Source organism: Mangifera indica, chromosome 10 (genome assembly GCF_011075055.1).
Source record: "Mangifera indica cultivar Alphonso chromosome 10, CATAS_Mindica_2.1, whole genome shotgun sequence".
Taxonomy (NCBI): domain Eukaryota; kingdom Viridiplantae; phylum Streptophyta; class Magnoliopsida; order Sapindales; family Anacardiaceae; genus Mangifera; species Mangifera indica.
The window spans coordinates 114,340-129,589 of NC_058146.1; the positions used below are offsets into that span (position 1 = coordinate 114,340).

The 15,250-nt window shown below is 35.1% G+C and overlaps 2 protein-coding genes and 1 pseudogene across 8 annotated transcripts; 1 reads left to right on the top strand and 2 right to left on the bottom strand.

Annotated features, from left to right (window-relative positions):
* Positions 1 to 115: 115 nt before the first annotated feature.
* LOC123227722 lies at positions 116 to 2,786 on the top strand (annotated as a pseudogene).
* A 592-nt stretch (positions 2,787 to 3,378) lies between these two features.
* On the bottom strand, positions 3,379 to 6,911 carry LOC123227090 (NADH dehydrogenase [ubiquinone] 1 beta subcomplex subunit 9-like). The gene is made up of 6 exons (XM_044651734.1): positions 6,630 to 6,911; positions 6,484 to 6,525; positions 5,464 to 5,545; positions 4,760 to 4,815; positions 4,442 to 4,515; positions 3,379 to 3,624 (listed from the first exon to the last, which is right to left on the bottom strand). The coding sequence occupies exons 1-5, from the start codon at positions 6,762 to 6,764 to the stop codon at positions 4,474 to 4,476; spliced, it is 357 nt and encodes a 118-aa protein (XP_044507669.1). The 5' UTR covers positions 6,765 to 6,911; the 3' UTR covers positions 3,379 to 3,624; positions 4,442 to 4,473.
* A 450-nt stretch (positions 6,912 to 7,361) lies between these two features.
* On the bottom strand, positions 7,362 to 14,376 carry LOC123227089 (kinesin-like protein KIN-7E). 7 transcript variants are annotated; one of them, XM_044651733.1, is made up of 15 exons: positions 13,615 to 14,376; positions 12,740 to 13,195; positions 12,141 to 12,230; positions 11,938 to 12,038; positions 11,737 to 11,850; positions 11,581 to 11,662; positions 11,443 to 11,510; positions 11,268 to 11,333; positions 11,056 to 11,180; positions 10,140 to 10,476; positions 9,633 to 9,737; positions 8,803 to 9,544; positions 8,666 to 8,691; positions 8,201 to 8,517; positions 7,362 to 7,864 (listed from the first exon to the last, which is right to left on the bottom strand). In XM_044651733.1, the coding sequence occupies exons 2-15, from the start codon at positions 12,957 to 12,959 to the stop codon at positions 7,543 to 7,545; spliced, it is 2,715 nt and encodes a 904-aa protein (XP_044507668.1). In that variant the 5' UTR covers positions 12,960 to 13,195; positions 13,615 to 14,376; the 3' UTR covers positions 7,362 to 7,542. The 7 variants fall into 7 exon arrangements, with proteins under 7 accessions (XP_044507668.1, XP_044507666.1, XP_044507664.1 ...); XM_044651731.1 differs by having other exon boundaries at positions 8,666 to 9,544; positions 13,615 to 13,657; positions 14,010 to 14,375; XM_044651729.1 differs by having other exon boundaries at positions 8,666 to 9,544; positions 13,615 to 13,729; positions 14,010 to 14,375.
* Between the last annotated feature and the right edge of the window lie 874 nt (positions 14,377 to 15,250).

The window sequence follows — 15,250 nt, forward strand, 5'->3', positions numbered from 1 at the left end:
GTGATGGTTACAAGGTCGAGACTAAGTCAAATTTAACAAAATAGTGCTACTTTTAGTTTTTTTTTTTAATTTTCATAACTATATTACACTGAGTATTCCTGTTTGTTATATCATTATGTCGCATGTTAGAGAGTAATATGTTAACGTGCTTATTTTTTAAGTAGTTGACTGTATTTTGTTCCTTTTATGGGTTATGTGGAATCCTATGGATCAATAATATAGCTGTATTGTTTCTTCTGTTATTGCTGTTCACTGTGTCGGTTGTTGATGTTGTAGTTTTTCGATGGATATGGACATCATGGGACATCATTTACACAGAGTTATAGATGTTACCCTGCATCTTTTATTGAAAAGGTTAAAAATCCTATTTCATCTTGTACCTCTTGAATTTGCTGACAACTTTATGATACTATTAGTTCTACAAATTATTTTCGCAAAAGACCTTTTTTGGTGCATTTTATTGATGATTCTAATTTTCTTTTTTCTAGACTACGCTGCAGCCACAAATTGAAAGTGGTCATAAAAGTGAGTCTTTCAATTGGTGTGCTTTTAGTTTCTAGACTTTTCTTTCTCTTAAGGCTCTCTTAATCAATTTTTTATTTCTGTGTTTCAGTTATAATGCCTCCATCAGCCCTTGATCGTCTTGCTTAGTTTTTATAGTTGCTTTTATTTTGGGCTTTGATTAACATATAGTTATTTATCCAAAATTTCACGAGCCATGGTCTAGATTGATAATGCTGATAATAGAAAGAATTTTGCAGTATCTTTGCATATTGATTATCCAATGTTGTTTGAACTTCAAAAAAATGCTGCTGAGCAAGTCTCACAGTGTGGAGTTCTGGAGTTCATTGCAGAAGAAGGCATGATCTATATGCCATATTGGGTAGGTGGAAAAAGTGTTTACACATTGGTTAGAATTTTTTGAGTGATTTATGTTTAGTTAATTGTCACTGGTAAAGATCTCTTTAAGTTATTTAATATCTATTGGTTTGTTTTGTTTTTTGTTATTTAGATGATGGAGAATCTGCTCCTACAAGAGGGCAATATTGTACTAGTGAAAAATGTAACACTTCCTAAGGGAACATATGTTAAACTCCAACCTCACACAAAGGACTTTTTGGATATTTCTAACCCCAAGGCCATGTAAGTATATTGATTTTATTTTCAGTTATTAATTAGGATGAGAGGTAGTAAGGTAGTTTAAACTTTGATGATTTGACAAAAATGGGAAATTCTCTGTGTGAAAACCATGTTGTTTTCCTTTTTATTGACGTGCTGTGTGCCATTTCCTTTAATTTGCCATTCCTGTTGTGTATCTTAATGAATTTATCTAACCTTGACATGCTTGCATCTGCCCATCCCTTTATTATTTTATGGTTTTAGTCATGCCTTTAAAAGACAGATATCTTATTAATTGTTTTTTGTATAATTCTTTAGCTAGGAGACAACACTGAGGAATTATTCCTGCCTGACCACTGGGGACAGTATCATGGTTGCATATAACAATAAGAAATATTACATTGACATTATAGAGACAAAGCCCTCTAATGCAATCAGTATCATTGAGACAGATTGTGAGGTGGATTTTCCGCCACCCCTTGATTACAAGGAACCTGAAAAGCCTATTGCAAGTGCTTCTGGAAAGGTAGCATCACAAGGTGAGAATTTGTCAATACCTTCCCTAGTTGTTTCTGTCATATTTGTTTTTCTTTACCCTCCTTTTCCCTTCACTCTCTCTATCACTATCTCTCTTGTTATGTTATTATGTTTCTTATGTACATTATACTGGATTGAAACAATTTTCAAAGTTCTCTTTCTTTTAATTGTTTTTCTTTAAGTGATTTCTGTACCACATTTTAGCATGTTAGAAATGAGATTTTTATGCAGAGTCATTTGCCAAGTTATGATGCATAAAAGATTTGACTAAAATTAGTTCAGCTCACTTCCTTCTGATTGCGGATCTGTTGTGGGAGACTGAAATTTCCTTTTCTTGTGGTTTACTTGGAGTTCTGTCAAAATTTATGTGAGATTTTGATGGGGAGTGATTAAACCATCACTTCTGTCTCTTTTGTTTGTGCAGTTGAGGGGGCTCCAGTGGAGACTGAACCAAAATTCAGCCCTTCTACTGGAGCTGGGAGACGTTTGGATGGGAAACCTTTGGCATATCAACCTCAACCAGTTTCTTCCTCATTGTCCAAGGATAAGCAGCCTGCTGTTGCTAATAGTAGTGGAAAACCTTCTGCAGGCTCTGGTTCACCTAGTGCTGCATGCCAATCTCAAGGAAAGCTTGTGTTTGTATCAAATGTAAGTCATGCTCCCAAGGAAATACAGAAGGTATTCTTAGTTTTAGAATTCTTTAATATTTTTCTATAAGTTTGCTTACCATCACTCAGCTATAACCGAGAAAAAACAATGAAATCTAGCGAACACTGGTATGAGCTGCTAAACTATTTTGCTGTATGTCATACAGGTTGCAGGAAAGGAGAAAAAACAGGAGGAACGTGAAAATGAAGAAGAGCCCAAGTTCCAGCCTTTTACTGGGAATAAGTACTCACTAAGGGCTGATTGATTAATTTATCGAGGTTACTTTTAATTTAATCTTCCTTGTTCGTTCTTCCTAAAGGAAGAATTACAGAACTACAATGATCTGGGGTGTTGTGTCATGGGAATTGCGGACTTTAGGTCATGTTAAATACTAGGAAAAAGAAAAAACTGATTTGACCATTTTTGTAAGCTATAGCAAACAGCTTGTGTCTCAACCTTAATGAGAACCATTTTCCTTTCTACCGTCCTGCCGGAAATCTAGCCCTAACTCCCAGATTGTATAAGGGCTCTTGTGTCTCAACCTTAAAGATTACCATTTTCCATTCCACCCGTTCAGCTGCAAACATGTCTTGCCAGGAATCTAGCCCTAGCTCCCGGTTTGTATAAGAGCAATGATTAAACAAGTTATGCCCGACTGAGAACTCAAATTAACGCACAATTTTTGGTCTACAGGCTTCTTTTAAGCCAGTTGGGCTTTGATAACCGATTATATATTGTTGAATGAACTTTTCATACCTTCCGAAGCCTATGCACCAGCTATCTTTTTGAGCAAATACAAAAAGATAGAATCAAACTGAATTAAACCCAAATCAAGAACCAACTCAAATTCAATTTAAATCCAAAAATTACCAATTGAAAACGAAGTTTAACCAAAAACAAATGAAAAAGAAGAATTGCTAACAATAAGAGTTTTAATTGGAGCTGATCAATGATCTGTGCCCAAGCAACCCAGATAGAGTCCAATGAGAGTACATTTATATTTATTGGTATTTTTAAACTTAATTTATCCGTTGTTTCCCCTTGCTTAAAGATACCAAATACAAAACAAAAATATGAAGGATGCAAATTATTTTTCATAAAAGACATTTTTTAAGGGTTAATTTTGTGCAATGTCACCAAACGCTTGGTACTTATTAATAGAAATATTCATCTTAAAAGGAAAAAACCAGATGCAGAAAAGGGAGCAACTGAAATCTCCTAATGTTATAGAGATAACACAACTCCATTCACTTACAAAAGAAAAACAGAATATGAGCCTTCGTCATCATTTTCCAAAGTGTAGCCATGGCTCATCTCAACCTGCACCAGCAAGAAAGCATTGCAAATTCAATATTTTTTACTAGGAAAAGCACTCACAGAACAAGCCCTTGTCCTCTCACCCACACAGTGAACAAGGTGTATCCTATTGTTAAAATCAAACTACAAATGTGCAGCATTTACAGTAAGCAATTTGGTACAGCAAGATACCATCGAGTATAGGTGCAATTGAGCTGAGCTCAAGCTTGAACAGCTCGAGTTTAGCTATCAATCTGAGCTCGAACTTGCTATTGGTCAACTCAATGTGCTTACAAGCTTACGACTCAATTTGAGTGAAATATTAATAAAACCTAAAAATTTCAAATCTTGTACTTTCACTTCTAAAATCTTATCCTTTGGTTTTTTAAATAAGGGCAATTGACAAATATATAAGTTAATAAGCTACGAGATTTATATATAATATTTTCAAAAGGGTTTAAATGTAAATTTATTAATCCAGCTCAAGTGAACCACTTCTATCTTGACCTTGAATGTGAGCCAAGAGATTCCCAACTCGGCAAGCTCGACCTCAAGCTTTTCATTAATGTTATCGAACTGAGCTCAAACCAAGCACCATTCAGCTAAAATACACCCCTAGCACCAAGTACCCATTACTTATAACATATATCACAGCAAATACTATTTCATAAATAAATCATGTCCAGGTCAAGCAAAAATATTAAACACAAACCTTCTGCTGCAATTAGACACCCAAAGACAGGAAATATAACTAATGTGGCAATGATAGGTACACACTACAACTAATTTTATAGAGAATGTAGCCATCAACTAATGTAAAACAACAAATTATAATACAAACCTTCTATTTATTGCCCCAGGAAAAATGAGGCTTTAGTCATTTTCTTCTTTACCATAGTCAAATACTATCTCAATCTGCATTAACATCAAAATATCAAATTTTGATTACAAACAATAAATCAAGCATAAGTGTTACTAGCTTTTCTCTCACAAAAATTTCACAGTTGCATATTTAAGAACAATGACAAATGATATGCAACATACAATGTAAAGAAGTGCATAAGAGGAGAATGAAAGCTAAACATTATAAGCCATGTCCAATAAAATAAATAATTTAACACGTGCAAACAGAAGAGAACAATGAATTATAGCAAATTACCCCAGCAGGTGGAGTTGGGTTTCTACAAAACTTAGAACCACCAGGAGCCCAAGGAACTGCAAATTGAAAAAGATAATCAAGCTCAAGTTTCTTATAAAAATAAAATAAAAATGAATTAATAAAAAGGATAATTAAGCTTCAAAAATTGCTGAGATGTAGTTTTAAAATTTGACAAAGAACCATGGGAAAACTATTGAGTATTATAATTCATATAAACTCAATCAAATCTATGCATATTAATAAGAACAACTCCAAAACAGAGTGAATACAAGCACCCCCCAACAACTTAACATTTACAGACCTAGATGCCTTTTCTCATATCAAATCACATTTACAACTTTTGTGGTCACAAGAGACTGACAATAGAAGTGTCTTCATTAAAGTAGTCAAATCACACACTCTTCAAGGATGAAAGCCTAAACTAAAACTCATTGTAAAATTAACTCATTAGTAATCATAAACCTTATTCTACTTCCTTGTACATTCCGAGTTCCAAACAAATAATAAAAGAAAAGAAAAAGTTCCAGAATAATTTTACAAATTCCTACTATGATTTTTACACAAGGAGTCTCCTTCCATGATTTACACACCTTTTCAAAAACTTCAAATATTCTTCTGAAAAACGTTTCATCATTTCTTACAGAAAGCTGTAGCAAAGGTTCCCTAACTTGAAGTAGCACTAAAGCTCTATGAGAAATTCTTACCAATGTAAGGATCGGGGTGCTGCCACTTATTATAGGTTGCTTCAGCATCAGCTATCAGTCTATCAATTGTGTCAATATCCTCCTGCAGGTCAAACAAAAGAAAACGTAACCAGATAGCCAACCGCTATAAAGAGCACAAACCAGAATGCATTGCAACTATCAATTTTGTGTTTTTAGCTTGCTGCTTCTATGATCATTAAAGCTCAATGCAGTGTCGGAACAACTTCACGTGACCGAATCTTTACCAACAATTCCAAAGCGTGATCATATCAGCACCATCAACCAATAGGAACGATATATCACCGTTCCATAAGGAAACAAATGGGATATCAATAATTAGCGTGGAACCATGTCAAGCCCATCATAAATCCATAAACACATAAAAAAATAAGAATTTAAAAAAAAAAACATTTATTGCACTATGATTCCTTTCATTTTTGCTCAATGCAGCCACAATAGTTTACAATACTCAGGCCATTACATTAGGCACTTTACACAGCAAATGCACTTCGCAACTAAGCCTTCATTTCCTTAAAAAATTCAAACAAATGTGACCACTAACCCAATATATAAACATGCAAAAGGATGTAAAACTCAATAAACAAGTATGGTGATCATTGACCAACTTGAAAACTCAACCAATTAAACTAATTCAAACAGAAATTTTCGAGATTAAGACCAACACATAACAATGTTATCAATTAATTTAGTTTATCAAAGTATATATAGTAACAAACATCAAATGGGCCGTGATATAGTTCACGTTGTTAACAAGAGACGTACGATAGTAAACAATTCAGAAGCAAGCCTTTATATCAAGCGCTTCAAAGAGATGTAAAAAATTACAAGAACAACAACCTAAAGACTACGTGAACCTTTTCACGGCCAATTGAACTATATATTCCAATAAAATGCTCTATATATAGAACCAAAAAAAAAATCGAAATTATCAGGAAAAATATTATGCGAATCGAGAAATAAACGTAGAATTATTCTCAAGTTAATGGAGAGGCAATGTACCACGTGTCTGTTGGCTTCGAACCTGAGGCGAAGGTCGTCGGCCTAGAGGAGAAAGAAATAAATACTCATCAGATCTTAGTAGAACCAATCGAAAATATTGAATCAAAAGGATGAGATAGATCGGAAATGATGGCGGAGGCTTTTACATCTTTGTAGAATAGGTGGCGATGTACGGCCCAGTTAAGAGTGTCTTTGAGAGCACGGCGGTAGAGGATCCTAACTCTCTCCTTTTGCGCCGCTCGCCGCACCAGGTACGCCGCCGTGGATGCTGCTCCGCTCATTTCTCTCTGTCTCAGTCGTTCGTTTCTAGAAGTTGCTCACTTTGCTAAATAACCACTAAAACGCAGCGTTTCATATTTTCCTGACTTCGAACGAAAAAGTGTCATATAACCACTAAAAAGCAGGTTTCCTCACTTGGCTAAAAATTTGTTTATGGTATGTCTTTTCGTTAATTTTTGGTGTTTCATACTCATGGGAGGTTTGAAATAAGTTAGCATAAATCCTAAATCACCCTTGAATTATAGTCTTGAAGTGAATTTGAGTAAAATTTGAACTTGAATATAAAATTATTTATTTATTTAAGATTAACCTCAATTTGTTTGGTGAATTGTATCAACTTGTTAAATCAAATAAAGAATTGTTAATGAGACAAATTCCAATATGACAACACTGGCTATGGGAAAGATCGATGAGAGCCATGCGAATCTCTTCAAGTAAAAAAGGTCTAGTGCACACATGACCATAGCCATTTGTAGGGTGTTGGAGCAAGCACAGCATCAGGTTTGATCGGAAAGACTCTGCGATCTGGCCCAGTTGGCCACCAGGCCTTGCTATGGATTCAGTTTAGCAATTATCCAACGAATTCTGAAAATTAAGAATTAACCAAACCCAGAAAGCCATTTTACTAAAACCAATAATGAAAGGATTACACGGCACTAGATCACCATAGTCCATAGGCACAAATCAGTAACAACTTCACTCATCAAAAGAATGCTATTAGACCTACCTAATTCAACAGATTCTCTCAATTAGCTGTATACATATTGGATAAACACAAGCTTACAGAAGGGATGCCATGCGGTTTTTCCACACAATCGATCTACGCCTTGTGACTGGGGGTGTGAAGCTAAGTCCAGCCATTTCCTTGACTGCTTGCCCCTGCTCTACGAACCTGATCAGCATTGCCACAACGGCTGCACTCTCTTTGACGTGGTTCATATCCTTTGTGTCACTCCACAATAGATTGGCCAGCTGTAGCCTTCTACGCTTTGAGTCCAATCTGATATTCCACCTCTCAAAGAGTTTTGTCCTCTCTTCTTCTGAAAGCCTTTTACGCATCAGCTTGCTCAGCGTCTCTCTCTCACAACAAAGAGCCTTCAAACTGCCAAAAAACAGTGTAAATTTATGTGTCTAAATTTTTGTAGTAGTTGACTGGAATCCAACCAAACCATCTACCATGACAGCTTTTCATATATAAAATGCTAACCGAAAAGAAAAGACGCATGCAAAGACTGACAAAATACACCTTTTCATTCCAAACTCTCAGGATTCAGGATCAGGATCTCAAGGTTTTGTCAGATATTATCAAGCAAATAAACTCCATGGATATTTTGAATATGTGCACTTACAAGGAACTGGGAACAAAGTTTTTGACATTTATGACACTTATGTTATGCAAATCCAGAATGCAATCCTGCATGAAAGGGTAGAAAATAACCTTGAACCAAAAGTAAGGGTTCGACCATCTACCAAAGCCTGATTTCCCTGAGAAAATGTTTCCTTGAGGAAGGAAAGTCTCCGATGCTCTACCTCCATGTAAACAGAATCTGATGGATCACCTTTAAAGAGCAGAAAGAAATATGTTCTGTGGATCAATGAAACATTGCAACTTTGCCAAAGTTCAAATATAGCTCTTTGCTGGCTCTCAAATACCAACGGCCAATCGTCAGTTGCCAATGCTTCATGCATTGGATCCAATCCTACATCTTTCACATTCTTTTCAAAGTCATCAGCTTTTAGTCCTGTCTCCTGAACCTAGAATGCACAAGTAGAGTATGTATTGACAAGTATCAGAGGAATCAAATTCACAAGTGACACTGGCCTACTGACAATGGTAAAATTCTTGCAAAAAGATATAAGTAAAAAGATGTCACGCAAAAAGATACAAGTAAAAAGATGTCACCTGATTTTTGGCCATTTTCTTCAATCCTGCAACAAAAGTATGAATGCTAGTGATATCCTCATCTGCTGAGGTTTTGATGGAAGCTGTCTCCAAAGAAGATGAAGAATCATTTCTTAATAAACATGCATTGTTTTTACCATGATTAAATAGTGAAAATTTTCTTCGGAAGCCTTCTGGTCTTCCAAGAAAGTTTCTCTCCATCCCATTGGGTGGAGTGCTCTCAATTTGTTCTCCATTCTTAAGGCCAGGAGTAGATGAGTCGGCCATGAGATTCGCTCTACAACTCCAGCTCCTCATTAGTGTCAGGTTTCTGGAACTTGACATATCTGCTGCCAAGGACATTGGAGATTTTTCGCTAAGATCAGGGTGACTGATAAGAGAATCAATGGTCTTTTGTACATTATTCAATCTCTGCTTCAATGCAGCGTTTGATGTTATTTCCTGACCTGTCGCATCCCCATTTTCATATGTCAAGGCTAGCAGTCCCTCATTGTCTGTATTTGATAATCTACGGGATTCATTTTTATCCCCAGTTGTCCTTTCCATCTCGATACATTGAACTTCCTTGCAGTACTCATCAGAATCTTCAAGAGTTATATTTGCATTCTCATCTAAAACATTACCTGAATGGGATCTTACAAAATTCTTTTCAATCAAAAGTGGTGAAGATGTACAATCAGAAAAAGAATGACTTTCAGTGTTTTCCTGGTGATACAGATCATCAGAATTACTCCCACTCTCTGTGTCATAATAATGAGTTCCATTCGACCTTTTTGCCCCTACATCCATATGATTCAAATAAGCTACACCTGATGACTCTGATATGGAATCTTCCCGTGTACCATCTACTTGGTGCTTTGGATGATGATTGATAGCAGCCTAAACATGAAAAGGAAAAAACAAGTTACTAGTGCAACATTAGTTTGTGTATAATGAGATGCTACAGTAATTGAGCATTGACATAAACCTCTTGTCTCATGTCTTGATCATGCACAACCATTCTGAGCAAATCCTCAACCCGAGATTGAGCAAGATCTCGTTGCTTAGTCAACTCCTTAATCTCCTTCTCCATCTGCATGAAGTAAAACCAAATATATATCAGCAAATATGTACTAAAATATGTGTAAGGCCTGCCTCAATCATTTTTGAACCAGTGTATACAGATCATCCTACACTATAAATATGACCTCAGGTCCTTTTCAGTTGTATAGCCAATCAAAGAGAAAAATCTACGCTTACAGCTCCGACGAGGGCAGCTGATTATGTATTGTGTAAATTGGTAGAACTAGATATCTGGCAATATACATAACTGTTGCAAAATAATACCTATAATTGAAAACCCAGTCATTTATATGACCAATTCAATTGAAAGAAGTTCAAATTTTATAATGTTACTTCTAAACTATGTCCATTAACCATGTGCTTTATGACAAGGCTTATGTTTGATGAATACTTCAAAAAGGAGTGCACAAACCTTCTGGATCTGAAGATCTTTCTTTCTCAGTAATGCAGGTAAATCACAACTTGATGAAATGGGGGCTGGACTTCTCAACTCACTTTCCAGTCTAGCCAACTCTTTTTGCAAATGCTTAACCAATGCCTTATCAGACATGACCACATTAACCTGTGCTTTAGTAGTAACTTCCTTGGCACAGCAAGCAAACAAAAGAGTGTTTCTAGTTTGCTCAATATGACTGCGAGCAGGACTCAAAGTGCATATAATGGCAGTTCTAGCATTACCACCCAAGCAAGGCTGAAGTAGGCGTGTCAACTTAGAGTCCCTATAATTTATGTGTCCATGTCTTCCTTTACTGCATTTATCATTGAACCATATTGATTAGTATGTTAAATTATTAACCTCTTCTGTAAAAATCTTCAGAGGAACAAAAAATGGAATAATAATGGCAAAGAGGACTCTTTGGAGCGCTCAATGCAGAAATATAATCAGTTAATCTAATCAAAGCAATTTTTGCGCCAAGCTTAAACTTTTATTAAAATGTTCAGAAATAGGCTCGAGCTTTGTTTTTCAAGCTATAACTCAGTTTCAATTCTTATCAACTTAGTAGAGAAAAACTGAAATAGCTCAGTTTTTGACTTGGCTCATTACAATAATTCAAATAACTTTATGAAGTCCATTATTTTAAAAAGTGAACACAAAAGTTCCATCTCGATGTTTTGCATTTAGAAAAGTTCTCGAGGTATCATTACTGCTAATGACATCCAGAACAAATCCTGAAATTTCTTTGCGGTTAGCATTTTTAATGAGCTTTTATTGAATAAGGGTATTAGCTCGTCAGAAAGTGAAATCAAGTGAACCACCACTAAACTATATCAAAAACATTGGCCACAACAATTTTCATATTTCTGACTAATGATTGAACTCAACCAACCTTAGCTTACGAATGACCGTGCTCAGAGTCAGTAAACTACGGTTTATGTGGCAACCTTCTTTCAATCTTGCCCCAGTTGACAATGCCTGAGATGCACGCTCACTCCCCGCCAAATCAATAAAGTTCTGCAAACAAAATCAACTCTACATAAGTTACCTAATTGTTGTCAAAGTTAGAAACAAAGGTTACTCCATTGATTTAATGGTCCATACCACACTGGCAGAAAGGGTTGTTGAATTTTCTTTCCCTAAGAACTCTCGAGCAGAACTTTCAATTGTCTACACAAATTAATATGCAAAGGTAAAGTTGAAACATCCTAAAGCATTGAAATAAAGTATGTGTTAACAACTACTAAAACCAGAAACAAGAAAAGAGGCCAAGGCAAACCAATCTAATAATTTGGTGAGATCTGGAGCTTTTCTCATTCAGTAAGGTCTCCCCTATCCGTCTTTGAGCTGGCAGGAAACAATAATTAAATAAGCTACCACATCATCCAATAATAATGGAGTTTATAAGATGCTTTACCTTCACAAGCAGAAAGGAGTTCCTTTAAATGGTTCCAGTCCTTCAGAGTTTGTTCTGTGACTTTTTCCAAGATAGTTCCTCTCTGTTGAAAATGAGAATTTACCAGTGATAATCTAGCACTCATTACATAAAACTAATAAGGACAATAACAGTCACCTCTGGATCATCTAGCAGCCTAAGTGAAGCATTATCATTGCCAAGGAGATCTCTAATTGATTCATTGTAGATCTCAATTGCTGAGAATTTCAAAACAAATGCTCTTTCTTCATGCTGCAATTACATAACCATTCAAAAGTATTAATGAAGAAATTTAATGGTGAAAAATAGAACCCAGAATACTATTAGAAAGTTTATTACCCCGTGTATATAGTCAAATATATCAGCTACAGTGTGTTCAGTTATTCCAGTCATGGTATATGTCTTTCCGCTGCTTGTTTGACCATATGCAAAAATACTCGCTGGAGAACAAAGTTTTATTGAACAATTTTTTTCTTGTCACGTCACTAAGAATTGAGGAACCCAAAAAGAAAAAGATATTACAATACCAATGCCATACTTACTGTTAATACCACTAACAACTGAAAGAGCTATTGACTTGGCTCCATCTTCATACACTTGTTTCGTAGGACAGTCGTCATGAAATACTCTGTCTATCAACAGTAAAAGAACAAAGGAAAAACAGAATGAACAATCTAGACCAATGCAAATCTAGTAAAAAATCTTTTTATGACAAATGCTTCCAAATTTAAATATATTTCTCTCTCTCTTTTTTTTTTTTTTTTGGGGGGGGGGTGGGGCGCGGTTGGGGATGGAGAGATTTAACTACATAATTGAAGTAGCTGGTGTATGATGCATAATCATCCCCTACTCTAGTAACACATGTAGTATCATAAGATATAAATTGAGAGGAAAGGCCTTAGGGTTTACTAATTTGTATGGTATCCCTAAAAAGATGGTGGTAAGAAATTCCAAGACTCCTAAAATTTAGATACAAGCGTACAAAACTTTCTCCCAAGAATAGAAAAGGTTGTCTAAGGTGTACCACAAATTAATTGAAAGCCTAATCCACATCACTATAATGAAATTATTAATTGAGATTTAAGACAACAAACAATGGATGCAGATGCCATAACAAGGAAATTCTGAACATATTTCTTACCAAACGTATAGGCCGATGGAAATGTAGAACCCTCACGGAGGGTGTTCCGATATAAGATGGTGGTATCATTGATGCATTCCCAGTCAACTACTTCATTTGCAACAACCTCTTTCTCACTCAAAGGTCTCAACCTCACCAAAACAAGAATCTTCTCCTCATGGCTATTTGGCATTTGCATCTTCTCCATCTTCATAACTTCTTCCCCACTAACAGCCCCCATTTTTCACACTTCACCTTTCTTCTTTCTTCTCCAACCCACTTCCACCAAAGATTTACTCACAGCAAATCCATTCTACACAAATCTCCAAAAACAAAAATTGAACTCAACAATCAAGTCAAACACTCACAGTCACTCTTGCTTTCCCAAACCGCAAGACTATTTAGATATGATTGAAAAAAACAAGGCTGTTGCACTTGCCAAAAATAAGTAAGCCCCAACCTCTCACTACCAGGTACCTGCAGAAACCAATCATGGGTATTACCCACCAACAAAAAGATAGTAAACCAGAAGTATAAAAAGCTTAAATACAGGTTAAATCAACAACAAAAATTAATCATGGGTTTTAAACCAGAAAATGTCATTTTTAAAAATATTTAAAAAAAAATAAAGTTGAACCAACCTACCACTGATAAACAAATATACAAAACAAAACAAACATTAGTCAATAATCATGAGGAAGTTAAGATTTAAGATCGAAAGTTTCAGTTTAAACTTTAGTCCTTAGCTTTATACATCAAAAACAAAATCATTCATATTCTTTACTTAAAAAACTATCAATTGCATTGTCATAACAGTGAACTTTCCGCAGTAGCAACCAACCATGCTTGAAAACCAAGTAACAAAGAACCTCCAAATAAAATACATAGACATTTACCTGTAATAAACCGCTAATAAACATGGGTCTCTGCAATGCAGTTCTGATAAAAGTTACAAATACACATAGTCAGAGATTTTATTCTGTCCAACAAACCGTCACGGTTTTTAGCTGCCTGTTCTGATTTGAAATCAACAAAAACACCAACATTTAAATGCTTTCAATGATCCCGAATCTCAAGGATTCGAACGTTTTAACATGAAAAAAATTAAATAGATAACGGTATACTATTTTACAAAAAAAAATATACAACAAATCCTAGACATAACTCCTATTAAAATCTACCTTCAAGACTTCAAATATCAAATCATTTTGAAATTTAAATTTTAAAAAAAAAAGAGGAAAATCAGTTAATTCAGCAGACTTTTTAAGGAGTTCATGGAAGAGCAACATACGAAGCGAGTTTCCAGCAAAACAGCGCTTTTACGCATGGAACAAGGGTAAAAGGAAGGACTAAAAGGAGAATGTGAGTGAAGACAAAGGGTAAGAACGGTAGAAGAAGAGTAAAAGTGCCCGATGAAACAGCGAGAAACTGAAAATAAGCGTATACATTTCACACACTCCCGATCTATCCAAAAGAACAAGCTCAGATACGAGAGAGAAGAGTTGGCTCCCTCTCTCTCTCTCTCTCTGAAGTTTCTTTCTCGGAGAGCGTTGTAGTGGACCAACAGTGGCGTTGAGTGGCTGGCTGAAAATCTGATGCGGCGTCAACGTCGTTGAAGTTTCTGAACGAGCACACCTTATAAGTATGGAGGGAGGAGAGATGTAATTACTATTTTGGCCTTCCATTTCTGCTTGGAGGAGAATGTAATTACAATTTGACCTTTCATTTTCTGCTGATTATGAAAGCTAGGCCCGTCAAGTAAGGAGATTGATCGTTTCCATCTCCCGCCACGTGGTTTTCGTCCTTTGTCAGGTACGTGGGTCCAAATATCACCCGTTTGATTACCTCTCCGTTACCGTTTGATTGTTTAATATTTTACTATTAAGATGCTTTCCATTAAAATTGATAATTAAGGTTTAATTCAATCCTGAGTTTTAACTAAACAAGAGTAAGTTCAAATTTGGTTTAAAAGCAAAATGGCTGGTTCAAGATCAAGTCCAGTTCATTCAATTGGTGGATATTATCTTATGTTTTATTTATAAATATATTTTTAATAAATGGTTAATTGTTGAGGCAAATAATCGTGGTTAATACTAAAAATGACCATGGATATTTACAGTCTCGGTGTTGATAATTAACGTTATTTCTGATTAATTAATATGATGATACTATAGATTTTCAATAGTAATTACAGCCACATTAATAAGTAGTAATAAAAAAGGTATAAGATTAATGTCATAAAGTAAAAATAAATGATAATAAAAGAAAAGAAAAAAATATAAGCAATAAAATAATGAGAATCAAATCAAAGTTTCTTCTATATACAAGAACACTGTTTTAAAATTTGAATAATGGGCTAGCCCCATTGGGAATTAGTGTTAAATTCAATATAAATCATAGTTAAAATATATTTTAATCAATAAATCAAATTCTTTTGTTATAAAATCTACATTATAAAAACTGTATTACATGAAATTATATATTTAAAAAAAAACATGTAACAGTATGTTCATTAATAATAAATATTAATTT